The 25,688-nt window shown below is 42.7% G+C and overlaps 1 protein-coding gene across 29 annotated transcripts in view; it reads right to left on the bottom strand.

Annotated features, from left to right (window-relative positions):
* The window catches only part of FARS2 (phenylalanyl-tRNA synthetase 2, mitochondrial), a 553,641-nt gene that overhangs the window by 142,080 nt on the left and 385,873 nt on the right, over positions 1-25,688 (bottom strand). For 20 of the 29 annotated variants that reach the window (XM_053223101.1, XM_053223100.1, XM_053223098.1 and 17 more), the window contains one exon: positions 9,308-9,375. The exons of 7 other annotated variants lie outside the window; for them this stretch is intronic. In XM_053223101.1, coding sequence (XP_053079076.1) covers positions 9,308-9,375 — 68 coding nt within the window. Of the gene's footprint in view, positions 1-387; positions 5,027-9,307; positions 9,376-11,909; positions 13,859-25,688 lie in introns of those variants that run through there. 2 more of the 29 variants (XM_053223117.1, XM_053223118.1) reach the window with 2 other exon arrangements.

Raw genomic sequence — 25,688 nt, 5'->3', positions numbered from 1 at the left:
CTGACAAACTGGGGCATGGTGTGCTTCAGTGATTTTTTAAGACATTTTGTAATAAGACTGTCAAAACAGTAATGAGGAGCTCCTAAGTCCAATCCTTGGCTATTAGCCCACAGACAATATACACATAGATGACCATGTTGTTTTATGTAACATTAATGCACTCGATAACTAACTGAGCACCTATTAAGTGCCAGGGATTGTCTGGAACCTGAGGATATAGCATAAGCAATACAGAAAAGGTTCTTGTCCCTACGGGGGGGTGTGTTTGTTGGCAGACATTAAACATATTAATAAATAATATTTTTACAGCATTAAAAAAAGCTCTTTATAAAGAAAATAAAGAAGGCTAGTGGACTCGAATGATATTCCTGAAATAAAGAGAGTTGGTTTAAAAAAAAAAACAACTAGTTTTAGGATTTGAATTCTTTGAAGGGTAAAGGCAGACAAACAGTTAAAAAAAAAAAAAAAAAAAGAAGGAGAAGGCAAAGATGACAAAAGAAATCACAAAGGAAGCAAAGGAGTTCCGGAGCTCATTATATAGGATCCGAGGAAGGACATTCACCAGAGATCGTGGTTCCAAAAAACCCTTGTTTCTTCCCTCCCTCCCCCCCCCCCCAACTTCGTGTGAGTGGGTCCCCAGGCACAGGGAGAGGGAGGCAAGCAATGGCTCCCACTGCAGGCACACAGAGCCCTGTCGTGTAGCACCCAGGCAGGGAGAGGGACAGGCCCAGGATAGCTGGATGGGACATTGGACTAGAAACTTAGGCTGGGGTACAGACGGCCTGGAGATTTGGGAATGTCTCGTATTCTTGCCAGCAAAAGACAGCAGGGACTGGGGGCGCCACTCAGGAAGCCGGTCCCTTTTCTGAAGTCTGAATGAGGCACACACACTTAGTGAGTTGGCAAAAGAGGCTGGCTGGGTGCTAAGAAATGTCAGGTTTGGCATTTAATTTAATGAATCCACCCTGGTTCAGCATACATGAGATTTTCAAAGAGAATTTCTCTGAAATTATCCCATGTCTCTCAGACTACTTATAAACCAAACAATGGTATACAGTAATTGTTTTCAGTGAGAAACAGTTGTCACTGAGACCAGGAGGCAGCGTGCCTGGCACTTTACAGGCATTGATTCATTCATTTCTCACAACACTCCGGATGTAGTTGGAATTATTATTACCCCCATTTTACAGATCAGGAAACTGAGGTAGAGAGATTAAAATAACAGCAAGTGAGTGCAGAGCTATCATTAGAACCCAGGCAGTCTGGCCCCAGATTTCCTGCTGTTAATCCTAAGGTTACAAGCTAATGGCAGGGGTTGCAAAATGGGGGAGAATCTAGAAACTGGAGGTGTGGTGGTACCACTCATCGATTATTCTGTGGATGTTAAAGCACATGTTGGTATTTTACCTTTTAATTCTGGTCATTTCACCATGTGACTCTTCTACAGTAGATGCCATGCTTTATTATTTTCTAATTTATTTATTTAAATTCAAGTTACTTAACATACAGTGTAGCAGTTTCAGGAGCAGAATTTACTGATTCATCACTTACATATAACACTCAGTGCTCATCCCAACAAGTGCCCTCCTTAATGCCCATCACCCATTTAGTGCCTCTCCCCAGCAACTCTTAGTTTGTTCCCTGTATTTAAGAGTATCTTATGGTTTGTCTCCCTCTCTGTTTTTATCTTATTTTTGGTTCCCTTCCCTTATGTGCATCTGTTTTATTTCTTAAATTCCACACGAAGCACGATACTCTATGTGGAAAACCCGAAAGACTACCAAAAAACCGCTAGAACTGATATGTGAATTTAGCAAAGTCGCAGGATATAAAATCAACGTACAGAAATTGGTTGCATTTCTATACACCAAAAATGAAGCAGCGGAAAGAGAGATCAAGGAATCAATCCCATTTACATTTGCACCAAAAGCCATAAGATATCTTAGGAATAAGCCTAACCCAAGAGGTCATGCTTTATTTTGAACCTGGTTTTTGCTCTGTTGTTCTCAAGGTGTAAGGGATGAGCTTCTCTAACTTTCTGAATGAAGAAAGCAGTGATTGCAGAGTGTTTGATAGAGCAAGCTACAAATTTTCCAGGATGCTACAGAAATAAGAAGGGATCGATCCATCCCAAAACTTTTTTCGATAACTCTTGCCAACATTTATTCAAGTCCAGGCTGGCAAATGTGTGCATGCTCTGTCTTTCCTAGCTTATAATGTTAATTTCATTTTATTTTTAGGACATGGTTGATCATATTAATTTCCAGTGTTAATTCCAAGTATTCCTTCTCATATTCTTGGTCTACTTTTTGAACCAAGGCAGTTGACAAATACATTTGGATCATCTGTTATGTGCCAAATACTATGCTTAGGGTACAAAGATAAATAAGACATTGGTGCCTACCAGGAAGGAAGGGAAAGAGGAGGCAGGAAAAGGGAGGCCAGCCCAAAGTCAAACTCCCTGCTCGGGATGGAATAAAGTGGTAAAAGAACAGTCATGCCCTTACTAACTGTGGGGGAGGAACACAGCAAACAAAACTAAACCAAAGACACATCTGGGCCACTGTTTTCGTTCTCCTCCTAAATCTCAAACTCATCAGTGCTAATAACAAGTAAAGGAGTGATGGGTTTCATCTCCCCTCCCTAGGTATTCTCTGATAAAAATACTTACAAGGAGCTAGGAGAACCATAACAGTTTTAATAAATGGATTGCTCATCCAAACCCCATTAGGCAATTCTTCTTCTGCTTTGGAGAAGAGGAGCCACAGATGGGAATCCAAGGCCATGAGATGCAGACCACGGATGGGGAGCTCTGGAATAGACAGAGAGAATGGCATGGCCCCAGCCCCTCCCTCATCTCACAGGTGGGAAGTGGGTTCTCAGAGATAAGTCCAAGGTCACACAGCTGGTTAGTGGCAGAGCCCCTGCAGCCTAGATATATTCTTTCCTAATCTAATAGTGTAGACTTTATTTGTTAAGCAGCATTGGACATACCCTGAAAACAGTGAGGACCCAAGGGAATAAAAAAGACATTGAAAAGTCATGATTAAGAGTGAAAAGTAATCCCCAAGAAGGCCTCTCCATTGTCCTCGGTGTTTCCCCCTACTGCTCCCTCTCTGTCCTCAGTCCAGCTTCCTACTCTACTCGAAAACTCACTGCCATCTCAATCTGCCAAAGCATGAAAGACCTGATTTAAAAATACCACTTGCATCCTGAAAACAGGATGGCCTCCCTGGCATCATCCTATTCCTGTACCTCTGTTAAATCATGAGTAAAACGCGTGGAAAAATGCCTCAGTCTTTGAATGAAGTGGGAGACAACCAATCGCCACATGGCACTGGAGACGGTAGAACGGAGGAAGCTCTCTGTTGAAACGCACAGTTAACTTACCCTACAGCCTAAGGAAATGTAAGTCCCGTGCAGTTAATTTTAATATTTCTCATGTGCCAATTGTTTTGTGGCACCAGGTCAATTTAATGCAGCCGACTGTGCCAGACAACACAAATGCCAAGACAAAGGCACAATTCAACCGGACCAAATGTCCCCCGTTCTCAGGATGGGCCTCCTTCCTCAACTTGAAAGCTTCCGCACATGCCAGCTTTGATTTTGCTGTAGTTCACACACACACTGTCTCTCAGACACACACACACACACACACACACACACGGAGGAAATTTCTGATGATGGTGAAGCAGAGAAAGGACTGTGAGGCACTGAACAAAAGGCACGTCTGCTCTCCTGCTTTGATTCTGGTCCTTTGTAAACAAATCTGCAAAAGGCGGCCCAAGTGTGGGGACAGAAGGAGGAGCCTGGCACTCTCCTTCCTAGTCCCTTAGGGTTTGTTAATCTCTTTATACTCTCTTCCAAGGTAATATTCAAATCAGCCACACAGCTCAATTTACTTTGCTTGGGACTCTAATTGAATAAATCTAAAGTAACAACAGACGCAGTGGCCCTGCGCTTTGGTCAAGTTTTTCTTAGATACTTAAGGCACATTCTGGCTGTCTTAATTCTGACTGCATCAGGGAAAGTGCTCTGTTCCGGTCCCTGATTTTACACCAGTGGCAGGCTGACTGTCATTCACTGTTTCAGAGGTTGATAATATTTACTGCTGGGTGAAAGGTTTCCAGAATAACATAGGAAGTGTTTAAGTATCCCTGAAGGTGTAAAGAATGTCTTACCCAAGTCAACTGGTACGTTTTTAAAGCAAAGAAATTCGGTAAGGTCCTATACTGTGCTAAATGTCACTTCTTCAGAATCACGAGACCTGGGTCAACTATGGGGTGGGAGTTTATTTGGTCCATTTTCTAAGTTACATTAAGGTGAGCCCTCGATGATCCTGCATTTGTAGCTACTCCCATTTGTAAACACATTCAGGGAATGACACTACAGTAAACCTGTCACTCATTCTAGCTTCTTTCCATCCTTTGGCAAAGGATAAGAATTTTAAAAACTATATTATCACCTACTGGAAGTAGGGATGCAGGTTGAAACCTTAGGAACATCATAAGATAAGTGAGCCACTGATAATGAGTTTAAAACTGGTAGATCAAACCTTGGACCTCCAAGCTTTTCTCTGGGAAGAGTATCACCTAGTAAGAATGCTTTTAAGGAAATCATACACTAAACATGCTGAGAGGCTATTCAAGATCACGTGTGTAGAAATGCTGATATTCTTTCAGTTCTTTGGAGACAAGGGTTAAAAGGAATCAGTGCACACAACTGGCACCTCTCAAGGAAAGGAAGGAGCAGGTCTGTGCTGTGGCTGAATAGTGATCACGTTGTGGAGGGATCCTCTGTCTTACAAATGAAAGTAACATTCTGTGCCTGAGCATTGCCCTACTGCAGGATGGTCATCAGAGTGAACATTTCTGCTTCTTGGTGTGCAGGTGTTTTCATTATATGTTCACCATATAGTCTTAGGAGTTCAGAAACTCTTCCTCAGGGAACCATCAAAATCCTCAAGAGAAAAACAGGCAACAACCTCTTTGACTTTGGCTACAGCAACTTCTTACTTGACATGTCTCTGGAGGCAAGGGAAACAAAAGCAAAAATAAACTATTGGAACTTCATCAGGATAAAAAGCTTCTGCACAGTGAAGGAAACAATCAGCAAAACTAAAAAGCAAACAGCATAATGGGAGGAGATATTTGCAAATGACATATCAGATACAGAGTCATCCAAAATCTATAAGGAACTTATCAAACTCAACACTCAAAAAAAAAAAAAAATCCAGTGAAGAATGGGCAAAATACATGAATAGACACTTTTCCAAAGAAGACATCCAGATGGCTGGATTTCATCATTTCATCCATGAAAAGATGCTCAACATCACTAATCATCAGGGAAATACAAATCAAAACCACAATGAGATGCCTCACACCTGTCAAAATGCTTAAAATTAACAACTCAGGCAACAACAGATGTTGGCAAGGATACAGAGAAAGAAGAACCCTTTTGCATTGCTGGTGGGAACGCAAACTGGTGCAGCCACTCTGGACAATAATTAAAAACAGAACTACCCTATGACTCAGCAATAGCACTACTAGGTATTTATCCGAAGGATACAGGAGTGCTGATTTGAAGGGGCACATGCACCCCAATGTGTATAGCAGCACTATCAACAATAGCCAAAGTATGGAAAGAGCGCAATGTCCATCAACTGACAAATGGATAAAGAAGATGTGGTATGTATACACACATACACACTGGAGTATTAGCCATCAAAAACAATGAAATCTTACCATTTGTAACAATGTGGATCGAACTAGAGTTCATTATGCTAAGCGAAATAAGTTAGAGAAAGACAAATATCATATGATTTCACTCTTATGTGGAATTTAAGAAACAAACCAGATGAACATATGGGAAGGGCAGCAAAATAATATAAAAAGAGAGAGGGAGACAAACCATAAGAGATCCTTAATACAGAGAACAAACTGACGGTTGCTGGCAGGGTATTGGGGGAGGATGGGCTAAATAGGCGATGGGCATTAAGGAGGGCACTTGCTGGGACGAGCACTGGGTGTTAAATGTAAGTGATGAATCGCTAAATTCTACTCCTGAAATCATTATTACACTATATGGTAACTAAGTTGGTTTTGAATAAAAGAAAAAAAAGAGAAAAACACTAATTCAAAAAGAAAAAATAAAAAGAAAGTCTTTCTCATGGGTTCAGTAAATGCCCAGCAAACACTTTGGGCCAAAGACCTCCTCTCTCAACAGACCAAGGAGTCTTCACCTTCTCAATAATCCCACCACACACTTGCCCTTAGCGTCTCAAGTTTTTCTTTCACTGGTAGAACTGTTCCAAGTGTATGAGTCCCTTTCCCAGGCCCCTGCCTCTCATCTTGGGCTCATAAGGCCCAGGTTCCACTACTGCTCAGGCTGGAGCATGAACCAAGCAGTCCATGCTGAAAACTGGCTCCTAACCACTGGGAAATGTGCAGATGCAGGGTTAGGGAGCCCAAATCCCTCTCTGCTACCTGAACACCTGTGAACTAATGCTCACACTTCAATGGGAGCCAGCTGCTCGCCCTGTCGTTGCATATAAGGGCAGAATGTGAGAAGTCACCCGAACACCCTGCTGCTATCGTCAGTGCAGCAGGAAAATGTTAACCAAGTAAATGAATGAATGTCGACATCACTACCTGGAACAAGCCTCCAACTTATTAAATATCCCACAGCCTGCGCATTTCAGCTCCTATCTGAGATTTTTTTCCTCCTTACATTCGTTTTATGTCCCTCTGATCTCACATCTTGTTTCTAATCACAGCTCAGAGTGAAACACATGTAAGGTAATTACTCCTTGGTGCTCTGTGGTAGCGCTCATTGATTAGAAATCATTTTCAGAGGGAACACTATAACAAGGAGTTTTGATCAAAGCTGGATTATTATTTCAGTTCCTTGTTTCACCCACATACATTTGCTTCCTCCTCCAGGAAGAAAATTTGTGTGTGTGTGTGTGTGTGTAGATAGAGTTTTTCTTAGAGTGGAACTATTTATTTCCTTAATCTAAAACAACCATTTCTTTAAAAAGCGGCTAATCAAGCTTCTTCCTGAGACTCATGTTTCAAGCTCTTAGTGTCACTCCTTCAGTCCCATCTCTCTGGGATGGGGCCATGTTTATGTCAAGATGGTGGGCACTGCAGGGTCAGGCCCAGCCAGGGCCAGAGGAAACATGCTCATGGAGGATGTGGCCCTGGAATGTCATGAGGACGCAGAGGGAGCTCTGAAGGCAAAGACTGGGCTGTGGAGGGTCTGATGCGCCTAGTGAGTTCACTTGGAGGCCCCATCCTTCTGTGCCTGCCCTACTGGCACATTGGACTCAAATCATGAACACAGTGCATTTCAAATTTGCCCTTCTTTTAAGGTGTTTACAGCTGTGCAAATGACTTTCTTATCTAATCCTAGAAAGCAGGCATCCGAGGTCTGCCACAGAAGCTAGAGTGAGATGCACAGGAGGAAGTTCTATTTTTATTTTTTGACATTTAAAAAAATCCTCTTCCATTCTTCTTCCTGAGGTGCTGGGTTAGATTCTACAAGCAGGGCAAAGACAGGATACGCTAGAATGTCAACTCTCAATTACAGTTTTAAAAGGGGAAAGAAGAAGTTGAGATATTCCAAAAGGTTTTAAAATTAAGAGTTTATATTTTCAAAGTAACGGTTTTAGCTTGGAGTAAACCATCATTAGCCCTTAATCCAAATAATCAGAAAGCTTAAACAATGGTCAAGTGACTTAAAAGAAAAGAGACACATCTTGGATTCAGAATATTTAGAAGAGCACTATACATGGATTGTCCTGGATCAGCACAGCTCATGGTTAAGCCTTTAATGTTCTACATTTATAGTTCTCCATAACAATGAACTTGTCCCCTGAAAATGAGAAGCTACCGGTATCTGAAATAGGTCTTATATAATATATATGTGTACACATATATACGTATAAGTGTGTTACAGTCCATATACATATACACATTACACATACACATATGTACATATGTGTATAGTATGAGCATATGGCAGACTTCCCCCGCTTGTCTACAGCTTTCCTTTCCAGGGTTCCAGCTACCCATGGTCTACTGCAGTTGTAAGCAACCAGTCCTCCTTCTGACCTATTATCAGCAGGTCGGTAGTTAGCCTAATGTCTATGTCACTCACCTCACTTCATCTCATCATGTATGCATTTTGTCATCTCACATCATAAGAAGGATGATATAGTACAGTAAAGGTGTTTTGAGAGAGAGGGAGAGAGAGAGAGAGAGAGAGAGAGAGACCACATTCACATAACTTTTATTATAGTACATTGTTATATAGTTCTATTATATTATTGTTGTTAATCTCTTTCTGTACCTCATTTATAAATTAAGCTTTATCACAGGTGTGATATGTTATGTAGAGGAAAAACATAGCATATACAGGGTTTGGCACTCTCTGCAGTTTCAGGCATCCTCTGGGGGCCCTGGAACGTACCTCCTGTGGATAAGGGGGGACTGCTGTAAGTCTATGGCTAAGAAGATTTTATTCATTTAGTAAATATTTACTAATTGCCCATCATTATGGCAAGCCCTGAGAAAAATAGATCAATAAGATAAAATTCCTACCCTTGAGCTCACAGTCTAGTGGGAGACACATGAAAATATGAAGTACAATGAAATGTTAGTGGCTTTCTGATGGATGTACATATGGGCATAGTGAAAACCAACATGAACAACTTTCCCTGGAGGACAGGGGTATCATGAGAGGTTTCCCAAGGAAAGGAGTCCTTGAGTTGTACTATTAAGGTTGCCCGGTGGCCTCAGTATTTGAACTTTGATATCCAGTAACCCACACTTGGTATGTGCAGTAACTCACAGATAAGCATTCTGGATAAGCAAGCATCTTCTGTACAGTTTCCTGGGCTAAAATTAACCCTGAGTTTCATTACCTGCACTTGGCACCAAGGGAATGCAGTCTGCGAGCATGCTGTCCCTAGGACCGTTGACACACAAAATATAATGGACAGTCAGTGTACGAGACACCCGTGGAACAGAATGGGCCGGGATGCCTCTTGGCTCTGCGATCCTGCAATGACACACCACTTTGAGTAGGAAAAGTCCAAGGGAAATGAATAGCGTTTTGAAAATAAGGACTATCTTCCAAAATAGCTGTCCACTGCCCTCACGGCACTGCCCCAACAGGAAGAGGGGTTGGCCTGTTTCCAGCCTCCACTGGGAACAGAGCAGTGGGGGCTCTGTCCTAAAGCCTGGTCTGCCAGAGACCTCTGCATGAAACTGCTCAAGTCAGGACTTGAGTCTGCAACACTGACCTGGAAAAGTAAAATCCTGGTGCTCCAAGTAGGAGGGATGGCCAGCTCCCAGATTTAATTTGGTTGTTCTGTGTAAAAAGCAAAAAGTCAGAGCCACTGTGTCGCTTTTAAGGCCTGCATGATTACTGAATAGCTGTGTAACATCAGGAGGGTGAATTAGACTTCTGAGCCTCAGTCTTCCCACTGTATCACTACATAATACAGTACCTTATACAGACCTGGTGCACAATAGCATACGCATACACACAGATACATACACCCTAAGAAAAGTACCCACATGGGATTCCAGGAAAAAGAGACCTCAAAGACACACCCTGACAAAAAAGTTAAATGTTATTTAAGGACACAACCTTTAAAACCTCTGTCCAATAGTGAAGCATATTATTAGTAAAATGGAGTGTGATTAAAACAAGTTATTCAGAAACCCACCAGATGAGTAGAGAGTTGATTAAAGAGACAACTCACCATAGGGAAAGTATGTGACCCTCGGGCACTGAAGCCCTGAAGCAAGGAAAGTAGGTGACTCTTCCAAGAACTGCACGTTCTAGTCAGATGCCCGGGACCTACCCCAGTGATGGGTACTGGCCACATCTCTCTTGGTGAGTGACAGATTGGTTGTGCAGGGGACCGCACTTGCCAGTGGAATACTACAAGGACATCATGGATCCTTACAAGGCCCTACACCTCCAGAGCCATCACTGGCACCTGCTCTCATCTCACTGACCTGTTTGCAGAGCAAGAGCCAAACTCTGATTGAAGAAGAGAGGAAGATAGGTCTGATTCCCCAGTTCACAAAATGTGGCCCTTCCAAGACACCATGGCTCCCCATGGGCTATTTATGCAAATGGCCTGCTCAACTGTGAACCATACTTAAGCAAGAAGCAGCTACTTCTCATTTCTGAAAATTCCCCCAAATATTCTGAATATGTCCGACAAGATTCCCTGATGAACACAAGTCTTCAGAAGTTCTTTAAGTGCAGGGTACAAACATTAGAACATTTCATATGCAAATTTCACATAATCACTGAGACCAATATGGCTTCTGGTTAAAAAACTCCCCTGACAGGACATGAGATACAAAAGTTCAGTAACAGGCACTGGGAATACATCAGCAGTCAAACAGAAGGCTGAAGAAACACATGTTAAAATTAAAAATTCAATCACTTTGCTTTAAAACATTTGGATGTATTTTTAAGAACTTCATCTCATTTTAGACTTATAATACTGATTTTAAGGTAGGGATATTATATCAGTTTTTTCAGAATGATGAACCAGTGGCTCAGAGAAGCTAAGTGACCTGTCCCAAAACAGGACAGAGGCTGGTAGAATGCAGAGCTCTTTCTCCTACATCAATCCATGCTCAGGTTACATGACCCCATCTGCAGGCCTCTGATGACTGGACTGGGGATGGGGGTTGGGCAGGCAGCGATGAGTGTCTTAAGCTCTATCCAGCAGAGGCCCCCCTCATGGCAGTGACTCTACGGACCAATCAGATCTTCCCTTGTGGGGAAGCTGGACGTGTCACAAGAGAAAAAGAGTCATTAGGAGCTGTGAAATAGGCACCATTGGGTGCCCAGGCACCATCATGGTCAAGCCCTATTGTGGGAAGCACATAACAGGGGCATGAGACAAGCTTCCTGGGTGCTAGCTAGCAAGGCACCCAATCCTGAGAGAGGTCAGTTCTCAGGGAGGCCTGCTCTGAGATTGGGTGGATTTTGTGTCTTCCCTACCGGTTGCACATCCCCAGAGCAAGCTTCCGTGCCTAAAGTAGCTCATTTCATTGTGAAAAGCAATGATACAAGGCAAAAGCAAAAGGAAAGCATGTTATCTTTACAGTCCTTTGCTAGAATATGGGATCGGAGAGTGATCAGACAGTAGCATCTCCCTGTATATGGTACAGCATGCCCAGCCAGGAGCGACTGCTCTAAAAGGGTGCTCCTTGTTTTCACTGCCCACCTTAGATATCAGACTGGGGACAGAAACCCAGAACTATCCATAAAATTCCTTTAGGAGCTGTTGTGGGCTGAATTTGTCCCCCCAGATTCATATGTTGAAGTCTTTACTCTCAGTACCTCGGAATATGACCTCACTTGGAGACAGGGTCTTTACGGAGGTAATTAACGTAAAATGAGGTCATGTAGTGGGCCCCAATCCTACAGGAAGATATCAGGACACAGACATACACAGAAGAAAGACCGTGAGAGGACGTGGGGAGAATGCGGCATCTGAGTCAAGGAGAGATGCCTCAGAAGGAGTCAATCCTGCTGACACCTTGATCTCGAACTTCTAGCCTCCAGGCCAGGGAGGCAATAAAATTCCTTTGTTTCAGCAACCCAGTCTGTGGTGTTTATCATGGTGGCCCCAGCAAAGGAATGTGGAAGCCTTAATGTTGGGTCTCTAGCACAACACCAAAGGGGCCGGCGAGCAATTTCAAGCCACATGCTGGAAGCAGTAGAGTGATTTGGTAGGAACGTGTCCGGGGCTCACACCACTGGGGTTGAATCCTGGCTCCGCCACTAGAGGCCATGTCTCTTTGGGTGAGATGTTTCACCTAAGGTGCCTGGTATCTAAAAGGAAGCGCACAACCCTGCATGTCTCAAGGGAGGTGGTAAAGGTGTAATGAGGTCCGGCGAATAAAGACTTAGTGCTGAGCCGCAGCCAGTGGACACAGCCCTCAACAAAGGTTTGCTTTTATTCTCACAGTTAATTCAGACACAGCTGATTGTATGGGATGTGTCGAGGATGCGGACTCTGAGGCCCTAGTCCTCCTCACCAGGAACAGCTCAGTCTGACCTGGCAATCAGTTGTTCCTTGTTCTGCTCTGGATTATTCTCCTTCCTCTTCTCATGAGTTTGCCACACTCCTGGGAATGTCTTGTGGACCTCATGCTGGGATGGATGGCTGTGTGCATTTATTTGTTTCCCTGTACGCCTGCCTGAAGCTCCCTTCAACTGACAGTGTTTAGGGAAAGTATTAGCAAAGAGGCTTCACTTCTTATCAATATGTTCTATGAAATTCTCCTTGCCATCTGGTGCCTGGAGTGGCTTTTCTCGATTTGGGAGGCACTCTCTGCCCACTCCCTGACATGGAAGCTGCTGTGCCAATGCAGTGGGTCAGAAAGTATAACTAACGGATTGAAGTAGACACTTAGGCAGCAGAGCTCCTAATTGCCAGCGAACGTACTTAGGCACTTAGGCTAACAAAGAGGCTCTCAGGGGACAGAAACAGGATACCACTGTACTTCCAGGGTACCTTAGCCGGATGCCTGGGGCAAGTTAAGGAAATCTACTTTTCGTCCTGCTGGCTCCACAAGAAAGGGGAATTTGTTTCAGGAGCCAAACAGCCTGGGAGAGGAGGGCCTTCCAGCCCCAGGAAAGCATAGGAAAAAGGGACCTGACTGCCCTCTGTATTTCATCTTGGCCTTCTGTCTCTACTTCTGTCTGTATATCTGCTTGGTTTTCTTCTCTGTAAACTGCCATTCTTTGCCTCTCTGCTCCTTAAGGCAAAAAGACAACATGGAAGGGACCTCTGTAGAAGAATGACTTAATCCCTGTCATCCCCAGCTGTAAATTCCCATGGGTCAAGCATCTGTCTGGGTCCAATCATCTGAGACTGGGACTAGGGGTAGGGTGGTGTAGAGAGGAAGCCTCACTGCACAACATGGCTGCCAGGGCCCACTGCTCTGGAGAGGGAGAGAGGAGGTGTTCACAGAGGAGGGGAAATCACTAGTAGCTATGCAGATACCCCAAAAGGTAACCACTATGCTCTCAAGCCTTAGCTGCAAAAGCTCAGGGTTCTATAGTCAAGTTCAAACCCACATCCATATGCAAGAACTACACTTCCTCATAGAGATTTATACATTTAGTCTTCCACTTAAGTGTGGCCATTTTCTTAGGTACATCCAGTGTTATAAATGCATATATGATTTTGAAGTTTGGAATGCTCATTACACATCTCCAAACAGAAATGCTGATTAACACAAAACACCCAAACAAACCTGTCACATGTCTTTAAAACTCAAAAAGAAATGCAATTGCTTTTTGTAAGTCAATATAACTATGCTATTTAAAACTAGATGCCTAATAGTTGATGTGCTTTGAAAATTATTTTACCATGAAATAGACATAAAAATAACAATAGAGGGGTGCCTGGGAGGCCTAGTCGGTTAAGAGTCCAACTTTGGCTCAAGTCATGATCTCGTGGTTGGTGAGTTCAATCCCCATGTTGGGCTCTGTGCTGACAGAGGGCTGGAGCCTGCTTTGAGTTCTGTGTCCTCCTCTTTCTGCCCCTCCCCCACTCACTCTGTCTTTCCCTCTCAAAAATAAACATTAAAAAAATACCACTAGATGATGGCAAAATAGTGATAGCTCCTAAAAATGATTGCTATCCCTTGTTTCATGAACACTGACAGTAACTAGTTGGTATTCACTTACATCACTGAATGAACTTCTTGCTGAATTCCAAATCAGAATACAAAGTGCTGTCTGCCTTGTGCAGGATCCCTCTGGTATTCAGACTCTGTGGTGTAGACATCAGGCCTGAATCAAAACCCTGAGATACAAAGACATAGGGCCTGTCCAGAGTGGAAGTCTCATCAGATACCACCCTGTGAACAGATGTGCTGGCATCATTTCCTGGCATGGGGTGTCCTTCTCCTCTCCTTTGTCCCATTTTTCTACCAGCAGCATATACAGCACTTACCCCGCCCCACCCCCAGTATAATTAATTATAATTAATGATTTCTTAAGATGCTAAAAAAATCCCTTTCTCATATCTTAACCCCACCATACTTTTCTTCTCTTGTCATATACTCAACCTTCTTTTTCTGTCTTTTAATCCAATATAATTAAGACCTTGAGAAAGCAACTTTATTGCTTGCAACAAACGATCGTTGAGCAACTGGATGCTTAATTTGAGTATGAGCTTAACTATAGTAAATACAACCTATAAAGCTTTCCAACCTAGATGCTTTGCTGTTCTTGGTGTGTGTTTAATGCTTGCATTTAATTAAAGTTAGTTTCTCCCAGAAGAAATTCACTGCTAGGATGTTAACATCACCATCAACAACAGTATTAACATTTATTGTATACTTATGTGCCAGGCACTGCAAAATAGCCTTATAAAGTAGGCCCTAATGTTAAGTCCATTTTAAAGATAAAGAAACTGAGGCTTAGAAAGATAAAGCCAGCTGCTTAAAGTCCCACAGGCCAACAAGTGACAAAGATAGGAGCTGAACTGAAGGCAACTCCGGAGCCCATGCTGCAGCCACTACCCCACAAAGGCTTCCCCGCTCTGGGCAATGACATGCTCTATTCCTTCCAGGACATAACATGAAATAAGACAGAATATGGCAACAACTACATTGTGTAGCTAATGAAGGTTAACTGAACCCCAGAAACCACAATCCAGCCCAATCTCAGGAACCTGATCAATCTGACACATAAGCATTTGCCTGGGACAAAGGACATGCAAAGGCTTTGCTTCCCAGTGTGACATTCTCAGATGACAATGCAGCCTCCAGAAGAGAGACTTGGGGTGGCCACATGGCTACTCTGGTCTGACATGACAGTGTGGCTACTCATTTAGTGAGAATAGGAATACATGTAAACCAAGGCATAGATGACCCAGTTCATATATATGCCAGTGTTTAAGTGTCTTTTAAAAAAAAAAAAAACTGAGTTAAGTAATTGGTTTCATGTCTTTGGTAACAGATTCTATTATTGCAAATTATTGATCTTGTATATGGTATCAGGAAAGACAGTTAGCTATTTAGGAAAATAAAAGTGTGACCCTCTCATCTCGCAATACCATCATAAGTTCCAGATGGATCCAGAAATATAGTTTAAATAAACAACTTAAGGGGCGCCTGGGTGGCGCAGTCGGTTAAGCGTCCGACTTCAGCCAGGTCACGATCTCGCGGTCCGTGAGTTCGAGCCCCGCGTCAGGCTCTGGGCTGATGGCTCGGAGCCTGGAGCCTGTTTCCGATTCTGTGTCTCCCTCTCTCTCTGTCCCTCCCCCGTTCATGCTCTGTCTCTCTCTGTCCCAAAAATAAATAAACGTTGAAAAAAAAATTAAAAAAAAAAAATAAACAACTTAAGAGAAAATGTGAGTAGGGGTGCCCGGGTGGCTCAGTCAGTTGTGCATCCCACTTTAGCTCAGGTCATGATCTAAGGGTTCATGAGTTCAAGCCCCAAATCAGTCTCGCTGTTGTCAGCACAGAGTGCACTTCAGATTCTCTGTCCCCCTCTCTGTCTGCCCCTCCCCTGCTTGTGCTCTCTCAAAAATTAAAAAAAAAAAAAAAGAAAAGAAAAGAAAAGAAAAAGAGAAAATGTAAGTAAATATTTATATAATCCTTTACGTGTTAGATAAGGACTTTTTAAGACAATTGAAGGAATCAGTGAAAAAAAAACATTAGATATGACAATACGAAAGAAGATAAAATATTGCTATGTCCCAGACACCACACAGAATAAAAGGCAGATAACAATCTGAAAAAAAATCATAACAACCATGAGAGAAAGTGGACTAGGATTCTGGGTATATAAATAGCTTATACAAGTTGATCTGACAGGTTTTATTGTTTATAAAACCCCAACTTTTATGAGAAGTATTCAAATGATTAACAAGCACACGGAAAGATTTTATTCTATCAGTCACTGAAACAACGAAGTACTCTGATAATTATACGTAAATAAGTATAACTTTTCCACATCAAAAAAGCATTAAAAAATTTAAATAGTACACAATGAAAGCAGAATTCTCTGAAAATATATGTATGCATGTTCATTCTATATATTAAAAAAAAAAGACTAGAAGAAGGACATAAAAATGAAAACAGTGCTCATCTGTGAGTGGTTGAATTATAGGGAATTTAAATTATCTTTCTTTTCTTAAAATAAAGATCCATTATATCTAATACCCAAATCTAACAGTTTTAATATATAAGAAAGAAAAGAATGGATGGAGCTAGAATGTATCATGCTAAGTGAAATAAGTCAGTTGGAGAAAGACAAATACCATATGATTTCACTCAAATGTGGAATTTAAGAAATAAAACAGATGAAGATATGGGAAGAGGGGGGAAGAGAAGAGAGGGAAACAAGAGACTCTTAACGATAGAAAACAAATGGTTGATGGAAGGAGGTGGGTAGGAGATGAGCTAGATGGGTAGTAAAGAGGGTACTTGTGATGAGCTGCATGTAGGTGATGAATCACTGAATTCTACTTCTGAAACCAATATTGCACTGTATGTTAACTAAAATTTAAATAATAATAAAAAATGTGGTATAAAAAAAAGGAGGGAGAGGAAGAAAGGAAAGAAGGAAGGGGAAAGAAGGAAATAATTTGTAACTTTCAAGAGGTTAAGAGGCAATAAAAAGTTTGGTGTAATAAGTGCCCAGAACATATAAAGAACTCTTACAGCTCAACAAAGGACTTTATGAAAAGATCAGTTAGTTGCTAAGGAAATATATATCGAAACCAAATGATGGATGGATGGATGGATGGAAGGGAGGGGGAGATGGAGGAAGGAACAAGTGTCAGAGAGTATGCAGAGAAACTGAAACCCATGTACATTGCTGGTGGGAATGTAAAATGATTTAGCTACCATAGAAAACAGTTGGACAGTTCCTCAAAAAGTTAAACAGAATTACCAAATGACTCAGCAACTCTATTCCTACGTATATCCCCAAAAGAATTGAGAACAGGGACTCAAATGCTTTTGCATACATGTTCATACCTGCATTATTTACAGTTGCCAAAATGTGGAAACAACCTAAATACCCACCAGGAAAGGAATGGATAAATAAAATATATGTTTCTACATACAATGGAAAATTACTCAGCCATAAAAATGAATGAAGTATTGCTACACGGTATAAGGTAGATGGACCTCAAAAACATGCTAAGTGAAAGAAGCCAGACACAAAAGGTCACATACTATATAACTCCATTTTTTAAAATGTAACGTAATGTCAAGTTGGCTAACATACAGTGTATATGACATATTCGGAATAGGGAGACCCACCGAGACAGAATGCAGACTGGTGGCAGTTAGGGGCTGAGGGATGGAAGGAGTGGGGAAAGGGAAGCAAGGTGTGGGGTTTCTTTGGGGTGATGAAAACGTCTTGGATCTAGATAAGCAGAGAGATGTGGTGGTTACACAATACTGTGAATGTATTAAATGTCACTGTATTGCTCACTCATGTAAATTTCACCTCACTAAAAACAACAATAGAAAAATAAGTTGAGAGTAGCCTTTCCGTGGGGACACCATCTACATGGCCACCAATTTAAAACAGATTTGTCAGACATCCATGAATCAGAGACTTAGATTCAGGGATAAAATGCAGTAGAGATCTCCTCCTCCTCACATCTGCTATGGATTGTTTGGATCTATTTTTCCACAGAATACATCCACCAGATATTTTAACACATATGATTTCTTGATTTTTATTGGAGGCCTCAGGTGGGAAACTGTTTATTTTTTATTTTTTTAATGTTCATTTATTGTTGAGAGGGAGACAGAATATGAGCAGGAGAGGGGCAGAGAGAGAGGGAGATACAGAATCAGAAGCAGGCTCCAGTCTCTGAGCTGTCAGCACAGAGCCCAATGCGGGGCTCGAACCCACGAACTGTGAGATCATGACTTGAGCCAAAGTCGGACGCTTAACCCACTGAACCACCCAGGCACCCCAAGAAACTGGTTTTAAAAACATAATGCAAAGGCCCAATTGATAAACAAATATGAATTTTGAAATTACTGCTACTGTTTTATTCTAGCTTTATTTTTCATATTTACTGATGATAAGGACCTAAAACTACCACCTAACTAAAATTATTAGCCACTCAAGGCAGCATACCAAAAGAAGAGAATAGCTCTATTTCACAGTTGCTTGAAGGTATGTATGTCAGAATGACTGAATGTAATTTTAATTAAACAAATTTGTAATTAGGAATACAATAACTGTTGTGCCATTTTTATATTACGGCCTGAGCTAGAAGAATAAAAATCCTCCTTGTAGTACCATAAGTAGGAAACCTAAGTAAAAGCATTATTTAAAATAATTAAATGGTGTCATTACGATGTATAAATCTGGGCATATGTTATGGGATCCAATTTCGATCTCCACCTGGTCCAGCCATTGGCCGAACAAAGCTGTCTAAGGGGCAGGGCAGGCACTACTGGAGACATCAGATGATTTAAAGGCAGGGAGGAAGGGCACCCCAGAAAAAGACATGAAAATGTGTTGCTCCCCACCCCGGCTAAAATCTCTAAAACACATGTTTTCTGAGACGCACTTGAAACCACTCTGCTCTGAAGGTTGGCAGGACCTTGAATTTTGGTTTTCTATTAACTATTAGGATTTTTCATCTTGAATATCTATACTGATCTCCTTTACTTTAACTATGCTAAGAATAGCTTCTATTCAGACTGGTCTTCTCAAGAATTTGATCTGTTTAATATTGCCAGGTATATTCCTGTATCAGACGTGATACAACATTATTCGGGATTCATATTGAAATAGATTTCCTGGCAGTAGGAATCCTGAAAAGAAGTTCAATGTGCAGGTATTCATTGATTCAATCCAGGTTAAAAAAATATAACATTCTAAATATAATCAAAACCAGCTCTTCTTGGTTCTCCTTGCGATATGCTCCTCACACCTTCTTTTCCTAGCTTTCTTTCTCATTTTGGGGAGGCTGTTTTTGGCTCCAGAGGCGAGTGGAGGTCAAGTCTAATTTCAGGAGCTGTGTGTACTTTGTATTATACTGCACTTCTGTTCCCAAGGGGTGGCTTTATCTTCTGGAGGAGGCAGAGCTGCACAGCAGGTGCCTAGGTTCCCCTGTCTTACAGAAGTAAAGGGAAGCATATGCAACCTTAAGGAGTTTTTTCTTCCCTATGTGCCATTTTAGGAAATGCTGATCAAAGTATTGTTCAAATTCCAAATTCCATTCATATTTTCAGGTCTTCATTTGCATGCCATATCCTTAAGTTAAATACAGTGGCTACATACAGGCCCAAGTGAATTTAATTAATTTAATTGGTGCTGGGGAGTAATCTCTATCACTCCAGTATAATCCCTGCTTCTCAGAAAGGGCTAATGGATATCCTTCACCTGCTCTATCTGCCCCTTAAATGAGCTATGCAGGAAGGGAAAATAAAACAGGTAAGTGTCTGAAAAGTGAAACTTCCCTACAACATTATTGTAAATGAAAATTACCAAGCACATAACCCTGAAGAAGCAGGTTTAAGTGCTAGAGTAAGGACATTTTGTTTGCTTCGTAACACATCAACCCTCTGTATCTACCCATTAAATCAAGTATTCTCTAATTACTAGCATTTGTGGAATAAATATTCATGAAGGCACAACAGGGGGGAAATGAGAAGAAATATGATTAACCAAAGTATTTTCTATCATTGAATTTCCTACTGAAGGCCTCCTATTGGCCAAATCCATGTGCTCTTGGCAGATCTATCTGACGGCATTCTATAATCTCGCTCCTGCAAGACAGAACCTTCCATGGCTTCTGTCCCCCAGCCTCTGCTCCTCTACGTGGACCTCCTGGATTGCACTTCCTAATTCCTTCACTCAGTCTTTCTCTCTTCCATCCCTTAAGACTTCTTTGGGGTTTGTTCTTTCCTCATCTTACCCTTTTCCTGTTCCAGACATGTCCTGGGCACCTCCTATCTAGAGCTGCCAACTGTATATCCTAATCTTGTCTTCTCGCTCATGTGCTCTTAGGTCAGCATTCCCACGTGGCCTACCTAAAACTCAAGAAGTGGGGCGCTTGGGTGGCTCAGTCGGTTAAGTGTCCTACTCTTGATTTCAGCTCAGGTCATGATCTCACAGTTCTTGAGTCTGAGCCCTGCATCAGGCTCCATGCTGACAGTGCAGAGCCTGTTTAGGATTCTCTCCCATCTCTTTTTGCCCCTCCCCACCTTGTGTGCATGCAATCTCTCTCTCTCTCTCTCTCTCTCTCTCTCTCTCTCTCAAATAGGCTTGAAAAAAAAAAAAAAACAACAGAAGAAGACCAGAAGTAATTAAAATCACCTCCTCCAAACCACTGCTCCCTCTACTTAACCTCTGCCTCAAGGTCAGCCCCCATCCTCGTAGTCATAACACTCAGGACTGGGGAGTGGTATTTGGTCCCTTCATCTAGGTTGTCTCTCCCAAATGGGTCCACATTTCCTGTGGATTTTTACTGAATTTCCTTTCCATCAGTCAGCTTTTCCCACAAGGCTTCAGCCATAGTCTCAGCTCAGACAATTATCTCCTCTCATTCAGATGTGCTTCCATACCTTACCCTACCTCCAACCCTACCCCATGGCCAGCACAGTCTCAAGACAGATAATCACTTACAAACTTGAAAACAGCTGAATTAGCTCAATGAGTACCCGCATATTCTACCAGAGAGGACCACATGTTTATAAGGAAATACCAGGCCTTTAAGGTCTGGCCCCTCCCAAACTCTCCAGCTTTATTCCCTTCCCTTCCTCCCTGCCCTCCCGGCTCTGCCAAGTTTCCTGTATGCTAGGTACACTCAATTATGTTCATATCTCTGTGTTCCTGTCTCTGTGCCTGCTGTCTACCCTGCCTGGAATTTCTTGGCCCATTCCATACCTAATTCTTATTTGTCAGCTGAAACATAATCTGTAAACATTTCTTGGGCATTTAAGGCAAAGTGACATGATGCTCTTCCTTGAAACCGTGGTGGTGCCGTCTCTCACCTGACACTTCTCATATTAAATTGCAAATATCTATGTGCACTGACCTCCTATCAGATTGTGAGCTCCTTGAGGACAAGGACTCATTTAAAAAATCATTTAAAAAAATTTTTTTAAGTGTTTAGCTTTGAGAGAAACAGTGGGGGAGGTGCAGAGAGAGAGAGGGAGACACAGAATAGAAAGCAGGCTCCGGGTTCTGAGCTGTCAGCCCAGAGCCCAATGTGGGGCTTGAACCCACAAACCATGAGATCATCACCTGAGCTGAAGTCTGACACTTAACTGACTGAGCCACCCAGGTGTCCCTAAAAAGTCATTTGTATATCTCCTGACCATAAATATCATAGATATCATGGTGCCTCACCCGTGGTAATGTTCAAATACATATTCACTAGAATGAATGAGTCACAACTTGAGACACATGAATTTTTAGCTATTCTAGCTAAGAGGAAAGGACCATTCAAAATTATACTGAATAGAAACATTTGGAGCTCAAGGGCCCTCCGCAGCCTCATCTCTGCAGTTCTCCAGAGCTCCCCGGAAAGGAAGCTGATGACTTCTGCCTGTCACCCTCTTATTTCCTGCCCTCTTCCAGTGCCAAAAGTCTGCGATTGTGAGTCTTAGAAATCACTGGATCTCAAATAATGAAAACTCAAATGAAACAACAAGGGAGTCACACTTGCTTAGGGAATCTGACCAAGGATTGGACAACCAAGCTGTGGAAAGGGCAGGGTGCGGCTGGGCCCCAGAACACAATGGAACCTGGGACTCAACCATACCAGCATCTTCTCTCCATCTTGCATCTCCGTTCTGCTGCTTCCTTCTCCCTCTCTGCTTACCACATTCTCCCCGCATGGGACACATGGCCAGAGATGGTTCCTAGGTATGTCACTCACAGCTTAAGCTCTCTTTGGTCTTCTATCCAAACATTATGGAGAATAGGCCTTACTGGCCCAGCTTTATCAGGTGCTCACCCCTGGATCAATCACTTAGGCTGAGGGGCAGAGTCCCACTGGACCAGTGTAGATGCTCTCCTATTAACCATGCATATTGGGGAAGAAGATGCTTCTAGAAAAGGATGTTGGCAGCCATGTCAGGGGTCCACTATTCCTATTATGCCAAATGGCATGCCTTAGGTACACAGGTGGCTTGGAAAGTCCACATTCAAGACAGCTAAGGTTTTTCTGCCTTCCCTGTACAGACAGCTTTTTTCTTCCTTTCATGTTATGTTCCTTCAAAAATTTCCCTTGTTCCTCATCCTGTGGCAAACAAACATACACACAAGCATGTCATGATTTGACTCTCTGAATTTCTATTCCACCTTGCAATTGTTCCTCTTCCAATCAGAAAAGGGTTTCCTAGGTAATCATGAATAATTTGCATACTTCCAACACCCCACACTTTTCTGATCCTGGATGCTCAGAGCTTTAAAATATATTTTACAGAGGCTACAACCAATCTTCTTGAAAGGCATTTTTTTTCCTTTTACTTTTTTTCCTTTTCTCTATTTGAACACTGGTCTCAAAAACATTATTTTTAAACCAGCAGTTTACTCAGAATCTAACTTGCTATGACCTAATTTCTGTTCCTAAGGAGCAATTCTCTTCTCCACTCTGTTTTTCCTCAGTAAGAAACCGTCATAATGGATATGGGTTGTAAAGGCTTCTGGTCACCCAGGTGCAAAATGTTACCAAATGGGGTCTCCTCTACATAGAAAGGGATGCCAGTTTTATCTGCAGAAAACATGACAGAAGTATGTTGTTGCTGGCTTTTCTTCCTTTTTATCATTCATTCATAAAAAAAATGTTTATTGAGTAGTTGCTATGTTTTATATCTCAAGTAGAGTAGAAAGTTACAGACCCAGTGTCTGGCAGTAACTGGCAGTGCAGTAGTGGGAACTGTATAAATACAATGCAATGTGGCAACTGCCAAAAAGAATGTGTTAGAAATGCTTATTCCACCATCACTACAGAATTCCAAAAAGTGCACACCGTGTGTGTTGCTGGACAGACGATCATCTAGGAGAGATTACCATATTTAATAAATGCTGGGATAAGATAAGTGATTATTCCAGTAAAATTCTGTATAAATGTTGAGACCACAGCAGTCCTCTCTCGAACAAATACTTCACCTGCTTAATTTTCACTGCTGGTTTCCTCTCTTCTCATCTTACTATTGTACTTTCTTTCGGGAGAAGTTAGATACGCCAAATAGAGAATCTAAAAACTTTCATGGGGTATTCTTTCTCCTCTAAGAAATATTAAGTAAGACATCATAAAAAAAATTATGTTGACAAAAGATGAGGTGACTGGCATTTTGTTGAATTTGTCCTCATTTCTGAGCTGTGCTTCCATGGAAAAGATTTTAGTCTAAGCTGAGATGGAGTCAGGTCTGCACTGGAATCCCCAAGCCATCATTTGCATGGGTTGGGGGGGGGGGCGGGGCGCATGCTGGAAGCCTGGTGGGGGGTGGGGGGAGAGCTCTGCAAGGTAGGAAAGAAGATGGGCTCAAAGCAGAGTTGCTGAAGTCCCAGGGGACAGGTGTGACACCAGAGGGGGAAAGCACAGGGACACCCAAACCTGAAATAGCACAGGACACCATAAAGACCCCAGAGTCCTACAGGTGTGCCAGCCAGGGGAAGCAGCAGCAGGGCCGGTGATATGCAGGAGGAAACCCGAGGGCCCCAGGAGAGTCACCAGCATGTTCACAGGAAGCTTGTAAGCAAATGGGAGACACCTTTTGGGATCTCCAGACATACTTGAGGGTAACTCTACAGGAGGCTGAGATCCCTGTGGGCACGTGGTAGTGACATGCTGGGGATATCTGAATATAAGGTCCTGAATTCATTTCTTAAGTGTCTGACTAGTGCTCTGACTGCCAAGCGGCCCTATGGAGACGGGACTCCCTAACTTACACCACATTGCCTTAAGGTGTCCTCTTCTTCTTAAATCTCATGGAACATTCTATCTTACTCTGTCCTCACTAGACACATGATTAAATTCCCATCATAGTAATACTTTCTCTGGCTCCAAACTACACATGAATAAACAGACCCTCCTTTCCCCACCAGTGAAGGTATAGGTATTCAAAACAAAACAAACAACAAAAAACAAAACAAAAAACCAAAACAAAACAACAACAACAAAAACCAAAACTGAAGCTCCTGTTGGTCTCCTGGATTTTCTAACTTAACCACACCCCGCCCCCCCCCCCCCCCCCCCACACATCTGGACTCCAAAGCCAATCCCAAGTCTAAGTAGGGGACAATCAGGAGCCTTGGGTCTTCAGCCAACTAGTGGAGTGTTCAGGCAGATGGCTGCCCCTAAGCCCAGCTGCCCTGTGACTGCTTGTCTGCTCTGTCACCTGCTTCCACTGTGCTTGCTGACTGCATGGCCCCCTACCAAAGGTCCCCAATAAGAAAGATGCCCTAGCTCTTGGGTACCATTTGGACCATCTGTGGGCACGACTGGTCCCTTCCCCTGGAGCTGACCTCTCACCCCGAGAGGTGCCTGCCTGCTGCCACCTTTTGTACATCAACTGCTTGCGTCTCGGTTATGACCAAGTTAAGGAAGATAACTAGCCCAAGAGACATTCAGGTGACCAAATGGCACCACCCCAGCCCACACACTGTGTGCCTTGTAGCCCCAGCCTGTGTGATGCTGGAGCCAGAGGGATTGACAGGTCCGCTAAGTCCATCTCTGCTATTGAGAAATACGAATTTTCTAGAATGATTCAAAGAGGTCTCAGAGACTTTCTTACAAATCATAGGCCCATCTTCGAGACTCAACTCTGAAATCTGTACTCAGGATAACTGTTTGGTTATCTAATATATGATTCTGAGGCTGTACGTGGATTCATAAATGTCTTGGTTACTAAGACATCATCGTTAACTGTGAGGGCTGTAGCACATTCAAGGTCAAGCCTCTGTGGGGTGTGAAGGACAAGGTAACTAACTGACACAGTGCAGACAGTGCCGTGGGGGAGGGGAGTGAGGGGGGGGAGGGCTGGGAGGGAGGGGCAGCCTCCCAGGGCTGGCTCTGGGTATCAAATTTGGGTGGTAGCTTAGTTGAAGTGACCTTGTGACCTGGGATAACAGATTTAAAGATCCAAAATGATTTAGAGCATTGCTCATAATTGCCCCAAATGATGGGGTGGGGCTGCCCTTCCCTGTCACATTTCTGCCAGCAATTCTGTGACAGGTTGTCCTTGGTGTGCATTTTAACTTGCTTTAATCTGATCAATATCGTTGGGGGTGAGACAGGGAAACATCAAGTGATGTTACTTGAGCCTCACATCATGGAAAGAGAGCATTCAATCTCCACGCTACAAAAAGGTGCACAAGTTGCCAAGTGAGGACAACATCCAAAGAATTCCTTGAAAACTGCTAATTGAAAGTTAAAGAGGGAAGAGTGGCTCCATGGCTAATTCTCACAAAGGTGTGCTATAACACAGCACATCACTGAAGATACAGCTCATTAAGTGCCTGGCCTCTCTCCTTGCCTGGCTGTCATCAAGCAATCTCTCTGCTCCTTCTCTGCCCTGTGCGGAGATGCTGTTCCTGGGGCCCTGCCAGGTCAGTGCTGAAGGTAATCCCAAAGAATCCTTCAGCAAATGGTGAGGTGCTGGGGCACAAGGCAGAACAAGGTGTTCGGGGAC

Source organism: Acinonyx jubatus, chromosome B2, assembly GCF_027475565.1.
Source record: "Acinonyx jubatus isolate Ajub_Pintada_27869175 chromosome B2, VMU_Ajub_asm_v1.0, whole genome shotgun sequence".
Taxonomy (NCBI): domain Eukaryota; kingdom Metazoa; phylum Chordata; class Mammalia; order Carnivora; family Felidae; genus Acinonyx; species Acinonyx jubatus.
This window is presented reverse-complemented; position numbering and strand designations above follow the sequence as displayed.